This window comes from Artemia franciscana, chromosome 5, assembly GCF_032884065.1.
Source record: "Artemia franciscana chromosome 5, ASM3288406v1, whole genome shotgun sequence".
Lineage (NCBI taxonomy): Eukaryota > Metazoa > Arthropoda > Branchiopoda > Anostraca > Artemiidae > Artemia > Artemia franciscana.
In genome coordinates, this window is record NC_088867.1 from 10,270,314 (window position 1) to 10,288,231 (window position 17,918).

At 33.7% G+C, this 17,918-nt stretch overlaps 1 protein-coding gene across 7 annotated transcripts in view; it reads left to right on the forward strand.

The window, feature by feature from the left end:
- Window positions 1-17,918, forward strand: part of LOC136026965 (E3 ubiquitin-protein ligase NRDP1-like) — a 63,124-nt gene that overhangs the window by 36,842 nt on the left and 8,364 nt on the right. For all 7 annotated transcript variants that reach the window (XR_010617463.1, XM_065703831.1, XM_065703830.1 and 4 more), the window contains one exon: window positions 10,642-11,032. Coding sequence is in view for 6 of the 7 variants with exons in the window: in XM_065703831.1 (XP_065559903.1) it covers window positions 10,642-11,032 (391 nt within the window). In the remaining variant the exon portion in view is untranslated. The remainder of the gene's footprint in view (window positions 1-10,641; window positions 11,033-17,918) is intronic.

Consider the following 17,918-nt stretch of genomic DNA (forward strand, 5'->3'; position numbering starts at 1 on the left):
TTCTGTAATATCTATTCAATCATTATCAAGACTCTCCCCTTTCTCATTGAAACTATCTACAGGCTTAGTTTATATATAAAACTATTACTAACTAATAAATTGATATATTTTAGTAACAAGTAGATAACTTTAAGAATGCTTCACTTTGTGCAGAGTCATGTTGCGCAAAAATATCATAGCACTAGTTTTATCTATAACTTTGGAAAAAGTACTGATATATTTTGCTATAGATAAAGATAGTAATATAGATCGCATAATCTGCTTGCATTGTGCAATTTAATTCTTTGTTATTATTCTTGATGACATAAAAGAGTTTGATCATATCTTTTGGCAAAAACAATAAAAGACCTAAATTTGAACTTGCCAGCCATGACAAAACCAAAGAGAGAAAATTCTCAAAATGAAAAATAAAACCACGGTTTTAAGAACGAAAAATAGGAAGAAAGAAAAAGACAAACTAAAAAAGTTCATATTTTGAAAAAATAAAACCCAAGTTAATGAAAACTATAACAAACAAACCATGAAATTCTCAGAAACAATGGGTTGCCGGAACGGTGCCAAAAAATTCCCCAGAGAAAAGATCGCCGAAAAAATAATCATGTTGATCCATCTCTAGCTCTTGAAAATCTCATTGAACTGTCATTGAATTTGAGCAAAAGTTAAAAATACATCGGATTTCATATTTGAAATTTCAATAATATTTGATCACTTAAGAAAATTGAGTTTTAATTATCAGAAAAAATGAACGTGGTTATAATACAACTTATTTTATTGAGAATATTTGGGCGTTTAAGAAACTTATTTTTAAGTTTTCGGAAGTAAGACCATACACGGATAAAATATATTTGATTTTCATTAATAATATTTGATCATTTAAGGAACTTTGGGTTTAGTTTTCATAAAAAGAAACGCATACGGTTAGAAAGCATCTTGTTTTATCAATAATTATTGATCGCTTAAGAAATTTGGTTTGTTTTCAGAAATAAGAACACAAAGAGCTAAAATAAATCTCATTTTATTAATAATAATAATAATAAGACTAAAATATACTTATTTTAATATGAAACTTGCACTTTAGTTTTCAGAAATAAGAATACACAAGGACAGAATATGTTTGATTTTCATTAATAATATTTGATCATTCAAGAAACTTGGAGTTTAGTTTTCATGAAGAAAAACACATTCGGTTAAAATTTTTTTTTTTTTTTAGAATTATTTGAGTATTTAGGAAACTTGGGATTTAGTTTTTTGAAATAAAAAACAGAGATTTTCTTATCAGATGTAGACATAGGAATACATCTGATTTTATTAATAATATTTGATCATTTGAGAAACTAAGGGTTTGGTTTTCATAAGAAAAAAGGAATGCAAACGGTTAAAACACATCTTCTTTTACTACAAATATTTTAGCATTTAAGAAACTTGGGCTTTACTTTTCAGAAATAAGAAAACAGACGATTAAAATACATCTGATTTATTAATAATGTTTGATCATTTAAGATACATGGGATTCAATTTTTCATACAAAAAAAGGGGAAGCGGATAAAATAGTATATATATATATATATATATATATATATATATATATATATATATATATATATATATATATATATATATATATATATATATATATATACATATATATATATATATATATATATATATATATATATATATATATATATATATATATATATATATATATATATATATATATATATATATATATATATATATATATATATATATACTAGCTGTTGGTGTGGCGCTTCGTGCTTCTTGCCCCAAACCCAAGCCCCCCCACGCGCGTAAGTCGTTACGTGCCATTGTAGTTGTGTCCCAGTGCCCCACCTGTGAATATATATATATATATATATATATATATATATATATATATATATATATATATATATATATATATATATATATATATATATATATATATATATATATATATATATATATATATATATATATATATATATATATATATATATATATATATATATATATATATATTATATATATATATATATATATATATATATATATATATATATATATATATATATATATATATATATATATATATATATATACAACATTCTTCCCTGTCCCATTGTCTGTGCATATAAATAGATTGTCAAGTTTACCGACTCTTGAACATGCAACATATAATTGTCCATGGGAAAAACAATCCGTATTCAGATCTATACCGCATTTTCCTAATGATTGTGCTTAGCTTTGTTGATGGTGATTGCCAATCGAATGTTCCCTGTGTCCCCGTAGTCATTTATATATCCCCCCTGCCCCCCCTCCCCGACGTCCCCGTTTTAGTTGTGTTCCTGTGCCCGGTCGTCATTTATATTCCCTGTGTCCTGGGCGTTATTTGTGTCCCGGTGTTCCGGTCTGTAATTTCTCTTTGAGTGTCCCGGTCGTCATTTATATTCCCTCTGTCCCGGTGTCCCGGTCGTCATTTGTGTCCCAGTGTCCCGGTCTGTAACGTCATAAAGTCTTCAATGGCTCTGGTGGTGCAGGCAGTTGAGGAAGTTTAACTTTTCCTGAGGCGCAACAAATTCCCATTGTTTCACCATTAAATTTCAAGGCCTTACAATAGGGACAAATTTTAGACATAGTCCCGATTTGAACACATCTACTCAAGCTATAATCATCGACTGGGCTGTACATGAATGCCAGGTGATAATTTTCAAGTCGCTCTTGTGATTCCTCGGCACACATTCTTTTGGCATTATCTCTTTGAGTCGCAGGCCTGTTTTCATGCTGTTCTTGTGATTCCTCAGCACGCTTTCTTTTGCCATTTTCTCTTTGAGCCGCAAGCCTGTTTTCACTTTGTTCTTGTGATTCCTCGGCATGATTTTTTCGGTAATTTCTCTTTGAGATGCAAGCCTGTTTTCACGTTGCTGTTGTGATTCCTCGACACGATTTTTTGGTAACTTCTCTTTGAGCTACAAGCCTGTTTTCATGTTGTTCTTGTGATTCTTCGGCAGGATTTCTTTTGTTTCTTTCTGTTTTAGCCGCAAGCCTTTTGGCATTATCTCTTTGAGCCGCTTCCTCGGCTGTTTCTTCTGCCATTGTAGGATTTATACTAAAATTTCTCTTTGAATTAATTCTTTGAGCAGCTTCCTCAGCTGTTCCTTCTGCCATTGCAGGATTTATACCGAAATTTCTCTTTGAATCGCCTCCTTATATACTTATAATGACGTCACATACAAAGCCTTATATACTTATAATGACGTCATATGCGTACAAACAAACAAACATACAACTTATTTTTATGAAGTCACTAGCTGTTGGGGTGGCGCTTCGCGCCACCCCAACACCTAGTTGGTGGGGCACTTCGCGCCCCCCCCCAAGCCCCCCCGTGCGCGTAGGTCGTTACGCGCCATATTAGTTACGCGCCATTGTAGTTGTGTCCCTGTTTCCCACCCGTGAATATATATAGATTTATATATGTGTTCCAAACTACGTAAAAATTGCGAATATACTTGCGAATATACAACATTCTTCGCTGTCCAATTGTCGCTGCATATAAATAGATTGTCAGGTTTACCGACCCTCGAACATGCAACGTACAATTGTCCATGGGAAAAACAATCAGTATTAAGATCTATACCACATTTTTCTAATGATTGACCTTGAGCTTTGTTAATGGTGATTGCAAATGCTAATCGAATTGGGAATTGCAATCTTTTAAATTGAAAAGGCAGATCCGTTGGAATCATGGGAATGCGAGGAATAAGAACAGCCTCACTCTTAAAAGGCCCTGTCAAGATTGTGGCCTCTATTAGGTTTTCCATTGTTTTTTTTACAGCAAATCGCGTGCCAGTGCAAAGCTTTGGTGGGTTGATATTTCTTAAAAGTATTATTGGTACGCCTATTTTTAGTTGTAGCACGTGTGGTGGAAACCCTGAAAGATCTATGGAATTTAAAAATTCAGATGGATAATTAACCGCTTCATTTGGTTCCAAAACTGTGTCGACTGACTTGTAAAGGACTGCCTGGTCTCGAATCCTGGTAAAACAAAATTGTTGATTTCGTGGACGTCTATATTTTTGGGTGCGAGAATCGCTCTTTCACTTTGCCATTTATTATTTTTATAATTTTTTAGAATATTCGGAAATACTTTTTCAATCAATTCCTTTTTGGACGTTACTAAATTACAGAAATCAGCAGGTAGTTGTATACGTCCTGAAATTGAGTCTACTGGGAGCTTTCCGTTTCCAATTGCCAGCAATTGATCTGAAAATGTTTGACCAGAGTCATCGTTTTGCAATTGGACACGCATATTTGTAGTTAATTTTAATATTTTTACGTGTGCCCATAAATTAGAATTTTTCAGGCAAGCATTCATTTCGTCTGCAGGAGTTAATCTAGGTATTATAGTTAATGTTTGCCTGAAATCTCCCGCAAGCAATATTAATGTGCTGCCAAATGGTTTCGACTTCCCTCTCAAATATTTCAAGCATTGATCCAGAGCCTCGAGCGATTTTTTGTGTGCCATTGTGCACTCATCCCAAATAATAAGTTTGCATTGCTGCAATACTTTACCCATCCCAGATGATTTGGAAATATTGCACTTGGGAGTTTCTGTAGAATGCAAATTCAGAGGCAATTTCAAAGCGGAATGAGCAGTTCTTCCACCAGGCAGCAATGTTGCGGCTATTCCGGACGACGCAATTGCCAACGCTATATCATTTTTTGATCGAATTGATGCCAGAATCAGTTTTATCACAAACGTTTTACCAGTACCTCCTGGCGCATCCAAAAAGAAAATTTCTCCAACGTTGTTATCGACACAATGCATTATCGTATCATAAATGTCTTTTTGTTCCGACGTTAACTTGGAAATGTTATTTTTTACATACGACAATAGATCACTGGTACTGTAACTTTATTCACGATACAATTCTACATATGTCGAAACAGCAGTGATACGGTTAGGTGAAGGCACTCCCAAATCCTGAAGAGGTTTGTTTGCCATACGTACGCACAAATCTTCTATAATAACTAAAGTGTAGTTATAAATTTCTGATGTAAAATCAAAAGTCATATCTGACGTCTCTAACTGTTTTCGATGGAGTATATCTTCGGACATTTTTGACTTATATTTTTCCCATAACTCTGTAGGAGCTGATGGAGAGCAAGTTGTTAAAATGATTCCAAACAATGCACGAATTTGACTTGGGGTTGACGTTTCGCACGCGTCATTGATGCAGTTATCCCAGTGTTGGTCATTCTCCAATAAATTCAGAGCTTGGCATGCACTACGGTAAGTGTCATGTATAGTACCGTTTACAGTTCTCAAATACTTAAAGGATGTCGGACCGGGTACATTCACCAAAAGCCGGCGTAGAAAGAAGCATTCATATTGATTGGGGTGAACGGTGTAGAGTCTTCCTATCGTGGTATCTTTGAAGATGGTAGGTTGGCCGTCGACTGACTTACCCTGTTTTCGACGTTCAAATACTTTATTTTTAGTATTCCACGTGTAATACGAAGGCACTTCAGTATACAGCAGTTTTTTTTGCAAAAGAATCATTTTTGCAAAGCTAAAAAAAAGCTGTTAATTTTGTATCCGGTGGATTCAGAGCTCTTTGTTGCACGTTGGTTTCCGAGAAATAAACACGTTGACCATTCTGTAAATGTACCGCTAAGTGAACAACATCTGGACTACGTTCATGTATCGGAAATGAAAGAATTCGCCAAACAGCTTCATTACTGCTTATGTATCTTCCAGCCTGATATTGTACGATTTCGTCGAAATCTTTGATTTCGGGACGCAAGCCAAAAACTGCCATGTCACTGCCTTTGTTGACGTATTTACATATGTATTTGATTGCCTTTACGGAGTTACAGTATTCAACGTTTATATGTGCATTAAATGTTTTTGATAATAATGGGGAATATGGAACAACCCACTGGTTATCTACTTCGATGGTGGTACCGTTACGCTTCTTTATTATTGCTGTTTAACCGCCATCTTCAGTAGATCTTCTTCTATATTGTGGGTAACCATCATTGCCAGTAATTGTGTTGGATACTAAAAGTCGAGGATATTGCTTAGTGCACCTTCCTTTGGCCATGCATAGTGAATTTTCGTTCAGTGCACCGCAAGGTCCATGTATCATATTTTTTTAAATAATATCATGTAACCCCTTATCGACATTTTTATCAGGTATTTCAGCGAAAATCACATCATCAATTTCGTTCGAAGTAATTTTTTTATGTAGCCAGATTAGTATATGGGCTCGTGGCAAACCTCGTTTTTGCCATTCCACTGAGTACATCCAGCGTCGCACTGACCCAAACACTTCAAGTTTTACTATGTAGTTTATCAGTGATTTCAACTTTTGCCGGAAGACACGGGCCGTAATGTCTTGCCTATGAACCGCCGATTGTCCTTGAAGTAAAAGCTGCAGTATCTCGTCCCAAGATTGATTACATATAAATGTAATAAATAAATCTGGACGACCATAGAGACGAACATACGCAATAGCATCTTGAGCATATTCATGCATATGACGGGGACTGCCAGCATATGACGAAGGTAAAATTGTTAATCTTCCAAAGTTTGTGGTATTACCGTCATTTATAACTGCATCTCGCAAATGAATGTATTGTTCAGAGCGGAGCTTGGTCTGATTCAGGCGGATATATAGCAAACGTTCTGATTCAATTTTAGCAAACATATCAACGACAAATTGGTGAAACCATTCACGGCATTTTAAAATATAATTTTCTTCATCCTGCCGAATCATTAGTCTATAGGAATAATAATGCGTTGCACTGCATTTCTTATTCATTTCTTTGTTAGTGGCTGGATTTATCAATTTAATATTAAAGTGATAGCCGTCGGCTCCATCCTAAAAAATGTTAGGATATTGTAGGGTATCGTAGCATCGATGAGTTTCAGCAATTCTTAACAACTGAGCGTTTCGCTTATGAAGAATAATATCTCGAGGTAAAAACTGATCATCGACCATAACGATTGCCACTTCGTCGATAGTTGGAGCATTGTATCTACGCACATGTTGGCCAGGAGGCGTTTTGTCAGCGGAAATAACAATTTTATGCGTATCAGTAGGCATCAAATCGATGGCTGTTTTGAACAGACGCACTAAATTATTATTTTCGTGGAAAAGATGTTGCAATTGGGAAACGATTGTCCTTTCAGCGTTGGGAGAAATTTCGCAACGTGCATTCAATTCAGAATTTCTATCACTGATGAAGTACAATTGTAAAAATTTATGATTCTCGCCTGAGAATGGTAGAAGGGACCCTGCTCTATGATAAATTCGCCCTTTTACTTTGAAAGTAGACATAAATTGATCTGGATTTTCGATTTGGGCTCCAAACGACGTCATTTGGAAACATGAGTTGTATTTTCTGATTTGTGACAAAAAACGCTTAGATTCTGACGTAGTTCCAGTAAGGAAAGTCTTCAATGGCTCTGGTGCAGCCAATAGAGGAAGTTTAAGTTTTCCTGAGGCGCAACACATTCCCATTGTTTCACCATTGAATTTCAAGGCCTTGCAATAGGGACAAATTTTAGAAATTGTCCCGATTTGAACACATCTACTCAAGCTATAATCATCGACTGGGCTGTACCTGAATGCCAGGCGATAACTTTCAGGTTGCTCTGATTCCTCGGCACGCTTTCTTTTCTTACTTTCTCTATCAGCAGCAAGCCTGATTTCTTGCTGTTTTTGTGATTCCTTGGCACGCTTTCTTTTCTTACTTTCTCTATCAGCAGCAAGCCTGATTTCTTTGTGTTTTTTTGATTCCTCGGCACGCCTTCTTTTTCCACTTTCTCTTTTAGCAGCAAGTCTGCTTTCGCGTTGCTCTGGTAGTTCCTTGGCACGCTTTCTGTTCTTTTTTTCTCTATCAGCCTCAAGCCTGTTTCCTTGCTGTTCTTTTGATTCCTCGGCACGCTTTCTTTTCTGACTTTCTCTATCAGCAGCAAGTTTTTTGGCATAGACTCTTTGAGCATCTTCATCGGCTTTTGCCATTGTAAGTTCATCAGTCATTTTAAACTTAAACATTAATAGATTTCTACGTGAACATATATGTCTTAAATATCTTTAATGACGTCACCGTCATAGCAAAAATGACGACAACTAACTTCATGACGTCAGTCGACACAGAAACATGACGTCACCTGACAGACAGACAGACAGACAACTTATATATATATATATATATATATATATATATATATATATATATATATATATATATATATAGATATTTATATATATAAAAATAAGTTATAATTACAAGTTAAAATATATAAATTATAAGCTAAAAAATAATATATATATATATATATATATATATATATATATATATATATATATATATATATATATAAAAAGGGAGATATCTTAAAAAGGGAGTTATGCACAACTAATGTTTATGAAAAGGTAAATACAGAGGATGAGAATTTAATTGAAAAGACTGAAGAAATACTTTTTAAAAATTTTAATATTAAAATAAATGACAATGATAAAAAGTTCCCTTTCCTATATTGGACTGTAAAATTTCATAAGAATCCCCCTAAACCACGGTTTATTGCTGGAGCAGCTAAATGTCGAACCCGCATTGCTGCTACTGACCTCTCTTTAATTTTAAAGGAAATTGTAAATAAACTTAAAGCCTAATGTTCTGGTATTAAAAAATTTTCGAATTTTAATCCATATTGGAGTGTTAATAATTCACTGCAGGTGATAGATTCTTTAACAATGGTTTCAGCTAAAAAAATTGAGTCTTTCGATTTTGCGACAATGTATACTAATTTATCACTTAATTTAGTGTTTGATAATTTAAAAATTGTTATAAAGAAATCTTTCCTCTTATCTAGTAAAAGGTTCTTAAAAATAGACAGTTATAATAAAAAAGCCATATGGACAAACTGCTTTAATACTACAGTTAACTTGAGATGTTACGGCTTGGATATGATTTTTGAGTTATTGGAATTTGTTTTATACAATACTTATATAAGATTTGGGGGTGATTTGTACAAGCAAATTATGGGAATTCCCATGGGGGGAAATGCCAGCCCATTTATAGCTGACTTGTTTTTCAGTCAACTAGAATATAAATATATGATGGATAAGAATAATCCAATTAATTTAAAACATGCTTTGTCAAATAATAAAAGATATTTAGATGATATTTTGGTCTTAAATTGTAAGGATTTCATTGATATTTTTAAAAATATACATCCATCAGAGCTTATTCTTGAGCCTAGTCATGGCGCTGGTCATGAAGATCATTTCTTAGATTTAAATATTAATATTTGTGATAATAATAAATTAAGTTTTAAAATGTATAATAAAACGGATGATTTTGATTTTAAAGTGATTAGTTTCCCATTCCCTGAAAGTAATATACACTCAAATATCACATATTCAGCGTTTTTCTCACAGTGACTTCGTTATGCAAGGATTTGTAGTAATTATATTGATTTTAAAAATAGATGTAAAATCTTAAGCCAAAAATTGATATCAAGAGGTTTTTCTGCAAATAAATTAACTTGGCAATTTAAAAAATTTAGTTTTCATTATAACGAACTTTTAAATAAATATCAAAAGAATTATCTAGAAATACTTAAAGAAATTTTTAACTAATTTCGGAGGTTCGAGAAATGTTGTCACAGCGCCATTTATTTTGAATTGTTTCTAATTGAGCGGATTTTTTAAAAACTTAGCCACATGGTAAAGATGAATTTTATAATTGTTTAGTTCATTCAGGTTTTTTGCAATGTGTTAATATTTGTGATTTGATAAAATTTATAATATTTAGTTTACCTATTGTTGCTAAAGGGAGGGATATATTAACAAGATAAGCTTGTTTTGGTTTTACTTGGTTCTTTTACATTTGCTGGTTTTTTTTCATAGGTATGTATTTTGGGGGTGATACCTGACGCGGGGATGCCATGGATATTCTGTGGTAGCCACAACACTGTGCTGGGTAGAGAATTTAGAGTGGCGAAACCCTATATAGGCCAGTGTATTCTCCTGATGAGCCCTTATGTTGGGTGTTGCCTCTGAATTATTTGTCTATATTATTTTTTCTATTGTTCGGTAAATGACGACTTATACTTATTGACGACATGACTGCCTGTCCATGGATTATTCTTTATGGTTGATTGTGTGTGGCTATGCTGTTTGACCTATGTGATTGTATGGATGAGTAGGGTTAAGGCCTCATTCAAGTGCTGGTCTATATTAATCACTAATTTAGGAAAACAGTCTTCCTTTTCTCCTTCTGTCTCTTTTTTTTTTTTTTTTTTTTTTTTTTTTTTTTTTTGTGTTTGTGCTGTAGCATTGGTGATTTCTCTTTTCATGATATATATATATATATACATATATATATATATATATATATATATATATATATATATATATATATATATATATATATATATATATATATATATATAAATATATATATATATATATATACATATATATATATATATTTATATATATATATATATATATATATATATATATATATATATATATATATATATATATATGTATATATATATATATATATATATATATATATATATATATATATATATATATATATATATATATGATCTTCTAGGTTGAACCTGACGTGTAACTTCCAAACACTTGGCTGTTCCGCAATTTTGACATTAGAACAACTGAACACACATTCCAAGGAATGCAAATTTAACCCAAAAAGACTTGTCACTTGTGATTCAGGATGTGGAATAGCTATACACTTTCAAGAGCTTGAAAATCATAACTGTGTTCAAAGATTAAGAACTGATATTGAATCTAAAATATCATTTTTGGAATCCAAAATGTCTTTTTGCCAAAAAAAGAATGGAGACGAGATATATAAGTTAGAGTCTAAATTATCGAAGCTCGAAGCGGAAACTGCTGCATTGAAATCGGAGAATGTTGCATTGAAGAAGGCAAGCTTAGAGATGCAGTTAAATGTTTTGCCCCTAAAGTACGATGCAAGTAGGGTAAGTATCAACTTTTTTAACCCATAATACATAGTAAAAATCTTTCAAATATTTCTAATTATAAAGCATTTTTAAACTACCTAATGTGAAAGTGAACAGAAATTATTTTTGAAACATTTTCCTAAAGAGAAATCCATAGAAGAAAAGTAGAAAGTCATGTTAAAACCAAAGACCAGATAAATGATGAATCGATATGAGTACGAGAACCAGTGGTAATATGAACGAAAGGTGTCCTATTGTTACCATTAGCTCCAAGTTTTTCCATTGCCAATGTAACAGAGCTAATACCTGTTGTTTTCGAACACAAAGTATTGCTGAAGTGAGATTGACAGTTGCATCAGGTGTTGCAGCAAGTGTTTTTCTCAAAATAATCAACCTGGGACTAGTTGTAACTTTATGGCAATCTTAATGTTGGGAGGCAGCCATTGAGATATATTAAATATCTCATAATTTAGTTTACCGACTAAATGATACTCTTTGGTCACTGCACCAGTTGACTCACGATCAAAATCAACATTTGATTTATATTCATAGCCGAGGGCCTTTCCTCTCAGTTCTTTGTATGACTTTGGATTCATAAAAATAAATTGGTTGTACCGAGCAAAGCTTTATAAATTATTGCCAGTGTTCACTAACGCTCTCTGAATGTATACGTTAATTGCCTGAAAGAGCTGTGTAAAATGCAGTTTTCATAGGATAGACCATAGTTTATGGTGAGAGTTTGATTGTCAGACTGTTCCTTCACCGCAACGTTTAAATCAATAAATGCTGATGATAAATCGATGAAATAATCTCAATTGTTAAATATTCGAAAGTGTATATTTTCCGAAAAGAGTTGCTGAGGATGAAATCGTCCATAATAGCCATGTTTGACACTGACTCAACATTTTCAGCATTGATAAAATTCACTGACAAGGTAATAGAAGGATGTGATTCATTGTGAGGAATATAGATCATCTTATGAGAACAGATCTTTCATTGATCCGAGAATCTTTTACTTCATCTTATTGCTCTTCTTTTTTTCTTGATAATTTTCGAAGTCGTCGTTGCTGTTTTTGATTGTTTTTTTCACGCCCCACATGGATAGAGACATGAATGAATAATGACCACACACCCTTTTTAACCCTTTCCGTTTTTGCTGAAATTTTAATTGTCCTCCAACAGCGCTTGCTGAAGATCTAATATTTTCCTTAAGACTCTACTTGAAGTTTTTACCAGAGCCCATGTTCTGTAGTGCTGAGGCAGTAAAATTTATTCTAGCTGGTACAACATTTTACTTGACAAGGGGTAGTATACAGGGAAATAGCCTTGCACACCGATTACCAAGGCAATAGACAAATATTTTACTACGCCGTCGGTAATGGTCTAACCCCATGACCTCTTTGATTAGAAATTAGGGTAGAATTTTTCTACTACTCATCTTAAATGGGTCGAAAACGGTACGTAATGACATACATAACCTTTGTTACAGCTAAAAGATCTCAGAGTTCATTTAATAGTGTTAATTGATAAAGTTTCATGTATACAATGTTTACAGGAACATACCGGAGATGTCTTATATCGTAGTGGTTAACATTGTTTTCTATACTCTTTCTCTTTAGAGTACGCAGAAGGGGGAAATTTGAATGACAAATTCTCGACAGTTCCACAAATGAACTTTTAATAAGTACACAACTGTCCAAGGAGAAACTAAGTGCATAGCTTGCATAGAAAACATGATCCTTGCCACTGATTTCTTTTTCCTTTAATAAAGTAGTTTTAAAACCTAAAGCCTGCGTAAATCATCACTGAGGAAAATTCTTTCGTTCTCAGCTAGATTGGTAATGTAAATTCTCCTCTGTTTTGTCGAACATTTAAATGTGAGACTATCCTCTTTCGACTCGCAATTTTTTGTTGATAACTCGACACAGCTCATATGTATTATTGTATTCCTTGTAAGATATTGTGAAAAATAAATAATCACTAGAGTCAATATCAGTCACCAGACCTTCGTTGGGGAATTCAAAGGGTCTTGCTTTAATCTCTCTTAGTGTCCTCTTTCATAGAGCGTCATATATATATTTTTGACAATACAATTGACAAGATCAACTTCACATCTACCATCAATTTTAACGGAGGGGAAGAGTTTGGTCCAGAAGTCATTTGTTTATTCAAATAAACATAGAAAGGATCGGAAGAATCCAACATGAATGTCACATAGAAATCATTGGGAATTATCTAGGTCTTCAACACCTATTCAAGAACCAAATTCAGAGTTGTACCCAAACCAGCGAACTAGCAACGGCTTCTTACCATCTTCTATTCAAGATTTTAATTCTTTTTCGATTTGGTAAATATCACTGTCTTTAACTTTTTGCAATTCATAGTCATAAAATCCCCACAAATTCTCATCATTTTTGCTATTTCCTTGTTGATATGCCACGGGTTTACTCTTTAGAACATTTAACAGTTTAAAAAGCTCAGTAGACCATAAGTAATTCCCTTTTCCTAAAAATATTGCTTTGACGATTGATTCAAACTTTATCACTCACAGAGAATTTGGCTTTTGTTACTCCTTCATTAGAAGAATATTGTTAGACATATTTCAAGTGTTTTATCACCGTGATGAACTTCAAGAGGACTTAGATTGGGCAGGGAGCGATGAGAACATTGATGGTAAACACGGATTTTACTATAGGAAGCTTGGTTAAGCATTGTTTCTGGAGCAATTACGATCACCTCCCAATCTCCACTTAAATTTCAATGGCATTGGCTAGGAGTAGTGACTAAAAATATTAGTCCCAAACAAAATGTATTTATAGGATTTATCGTATTGTTGTTGCATCTCATTCAAAGCTATATTTCAGGAAATATTTTAGGATATTTGCGTCAATAGATAGAGTTTTCTTCGTTTTGAGACACAATTAACTATTAGATGTAGGATAATAATAGTGACGATACCTAAAGGGATTTGCTTACTTGTAACTTCAATTTAAATATCACTGCTTTCACTCAAATAACTTAACAATCTTCTACCCTGTTCCCAATAGGAAACGGGTAATAAATCTAATATTTTTGATAAATGATCCTCCAATAGTAATGACACTGACGCAGATGATTTTGAAACATTGTACAATTGCCTCTTATCTGCAAACAACAAAACGCTAATGGGTTTTAATTGATATGGTTAATGTTTTTCAACACGTCGAAGTGTTATTTCAAAAATCAAAAATCTCTGGTACTCAGATATGCTACGATCATTAAAGAAATCTGTTAGATTACCATCAGAAGTTGGCAGTAGAGACAGGGCCTGATTGAGTGCAATGAATTTATAATTTTAAGTCATAGTTTTTCTTGTGATTGAGATGGAGAAAGAAAAATATTACTAACAAGACCGGCAATTACTGACAATAAAACTGTGAAAAATACTTCCCCCGCCTGAACTGAATGTTTTCTTTTCTGTATTTGACTGGGTTTTCTCATGGACCAAGCACGAATAATGGATTGATGGGGTCTAGTATGATTCTCAAAAGCATCTCGTTGTTCAACAATGCCTGAAGTTAAATTTAAACGAAACTCGAAAATGAGCTTATTGAATTCCAAATCTACCTTATTCACTACAGGTTTCCTAGGCCGTGGTTTTGAACTACTCAATAAAGAGAACAAGTGTCTATTTTAATGTAGCTTCTTCAACATCATAGTTACATTTATAATCTTTTCCTAGCACCCACCAGCAGATATACTGTTATGTCTTTACCTTAGACCCTTATTTCCTCCTCTGCCACCAGAGGCACCCAGGACATCCAGAAAGAATCACTAGTCATCCCTCGTATGTTTTTCTGCCCAGGCGTCTTCCCATTGGGGTTGGCCTGTAGAATTGATAAACACCTGGGACAGTAGTGACGTTGTACATATTTTTTACCCTGAGACAACAGTCAACTGACTGATTTAACGGGGACAAAGTGATCATATGAGTTTACATATTTGGAAGGCTCATAGACAATCCAAACCAAATTTTTTACATTATCTACTGGCGATGTCCTGACTGAATATAAAAGCCCTTTTTATTTGGTTTCTTTCCCCCATTCAAATATTTTGTCTCATATTAATAATAATAATAATTTATTTTTGACCCGCTACAAAAAAATCAAAGTGGAGTATCAATAAAAGAAACAAAACAAACAATACACAAAACAGAAAAACAAGAAACTAAAGCAAACGTGTAAGGCCTCCGTGGGCGGGCAGATACTTATAAGTAGACTGGGGTATTTTGCCAGCAAGCTCTGTGAGCTTCGACCCAATATCCGGGAAACTATAAATAGATATGAGGCTCCTATTCCTATACCATGGAGGTAGATACAATAGAAAACGGGAAAACTGGAAATAATAAGAACGAATTGAACTGATATCTTTTTTATGAAAAATATGGTAAATACCAGAAAGAAACAAAACCGAATGATCTGTAAAAACCGACTATAATTTAGCAAGAGACTTTCTATTGTATCTACCTCGGTTAGCAACAATTTTAGAGTAACTTAATTGGATTTTCTTCTTGCAATCAGCAACAGTGAGAGTCCGTAAGGATTATAGAGTTTTACTAACATTAATTCCCAGCCACCTAAATGAAGAAACCAACAGGATAGAAAAAGATCCACAGATTAGAGGAGTAGTGATATTGATATTAAATGAAAGATATTCACACTTTGAAAGATTAAGAGAAAGTCCAATCGCATGAAGTTTAGATGCTACTGTTGAAACAGACAAAGAGAGCCCTTTTTTAGTCCTACTGATCAAAAGAATATCATCCGCATAGGCAAGATAAGAAATATTTACAGAATTAAGGATGCAAGTAGGTGGGATAGAGGAAAGGACAGATGATATACAAAGTTTGAAAATAGAGGGGCAGAGGACAGCACCTTGCCGGAATTTTACTATCTGAAACCCTCATATCCATTTTATTCCACAAAAAGGAATTTGAATACTAATATCTAAGAAGAAAAATTACCGATATGTTGATACCGCGACTAAAAAGGGAAAAGATAGCTTGGGAATGCGTAACATTGTCAAAGGGTTTGGAGAGATCCAAAGCACATAAATGTAACTCGAATCCCTTTTTAGTAGCCTCAGTAAGAACAGTAACCAAAACTCGATGAGCCTGCTGGCAACCTACCCCAGCTGAAAACCCAATCTGATTTTCACCAAAATATGCCGAAGAATTATCTGATGGGAGGAGAAGATACTCAAAAATTTTACTTATATTGCAGGAAACCGTTATTGGCCTGTAAGATGCACACTGAGTCGGAATCTTTCCTCTTTTCAGGATCGAAGTAACTGTTCCACACAAAAAAATTTCAGACACAACCGAGGTGCATAAGCACATTTAAAACAGAAGTTTTAAATGTTGGACTAGAGCTGGACAATCAACATTTAGGTGTTTGACACTTATACGATCACAGTCAATAGAGCTAGACTTAAGCTTCTTTATAGTGTGTGCCACCGAAACTAAATTAACTGGGAGGATCTGGTTCTGGCGGAGTGATATGGGAAGCGCAGAAATAAGAAACTTCATAAAAGTAGCATGAACAAAATGGTTTATAGGGTTGATAATCTGTTCGTAATATTTGCACCAAGCAGCAGGGCTAATTGGCCTACTTGTTGACGAAGAGTCATCGTTTTTATTTGAATTTACCACATTTTTCCAATTGAATAACCACCATCCCCAACCTGAGATTTTCATTTCTTTTTTAATCATGGCTATTTCTTTTAAAGACACCAGATACTTTCCCCCTAGATAATCAAAATTTACTTGGGAAAATTATATCAACCATAACGCGTGAATTAATTGAGCTTTTCATCGTGGCTTCTGTTGCAGAGGCTTATGAGATGATGCCAAAAACACATATTTGAAACATTTCAAGTCCGTGTCAAATCTTAAACTTTGAATCTCCATGATAGCTGAAAAATCTGGTTAATATTCTTTGGTTGGGTTTTTACTCCCTTTAAATAGTTTTTTGTTTCAATTTATTGAGATGCAGATACATATGTTTGATATATAAAATAACAGACCCACTACCCTGCGTATTATATGCGTCCAAAGTGGATATTCATTTATTTGTCCAGTTAAAAAAATTACCCTCAAATTCTTAGAATCCAGGGTAGAATGTTAGGTTTCCAATTAAAAAATAAAAATATCTCCTGACTTTCCTTTTGTAAGTAAATTTTTGACTAACTGAAAGACTAACTAATCCTGCCCAGACCACCCCATTCTGAATCTGAGTCTCAATAAGTGCTCGAATTTTATCCATGTAAGTGTGGAGAACGTTGACAGGCTTCGATAATTCCAACAAACTAAATTCACGCAATTTAGTGGATGTTTTGGTATTTTCAAGCCCTGAATCAATTTGCACAGGATTCAAATCACTAATAACATTGTTCCCGGAAATATCTTCGTCAACAATTTCAATAAGCCCGTTTAGCTCTTCTGTTGTAATCTAGAAATCTGGGGTAATACTAAGTGAAGTACCTTAACTAATATCATCATTGTCATCCTTTGAAAACTGACCCAGTAAAACAGGATATTTATTTTTAAGAATTGTTGACACCCTACCCTGACAGGCCAGGAAAGGTGTTCGATGATCCTTCCTGAAACAATAACAAATGAATTGATTTTTTTTCCTTTGAGGTAGGTATTATCAAAGTTACATGTATATTAAACTCCTCCATTTTGCTTTGCTGATATTTGATTTTTATTCATATTGTTTTCAAAACACGAGAGACAGAGAGAGAGAGAGAGAGAGAGAGAGAGAAGACAAATCGAGTTTTTTCTTAAGTTTCCAAGAGAACAGTTGGTTAATTTCCAAGGACTTGATCATATTTAACAGCATGTCCATGACACTGCTATCTATAT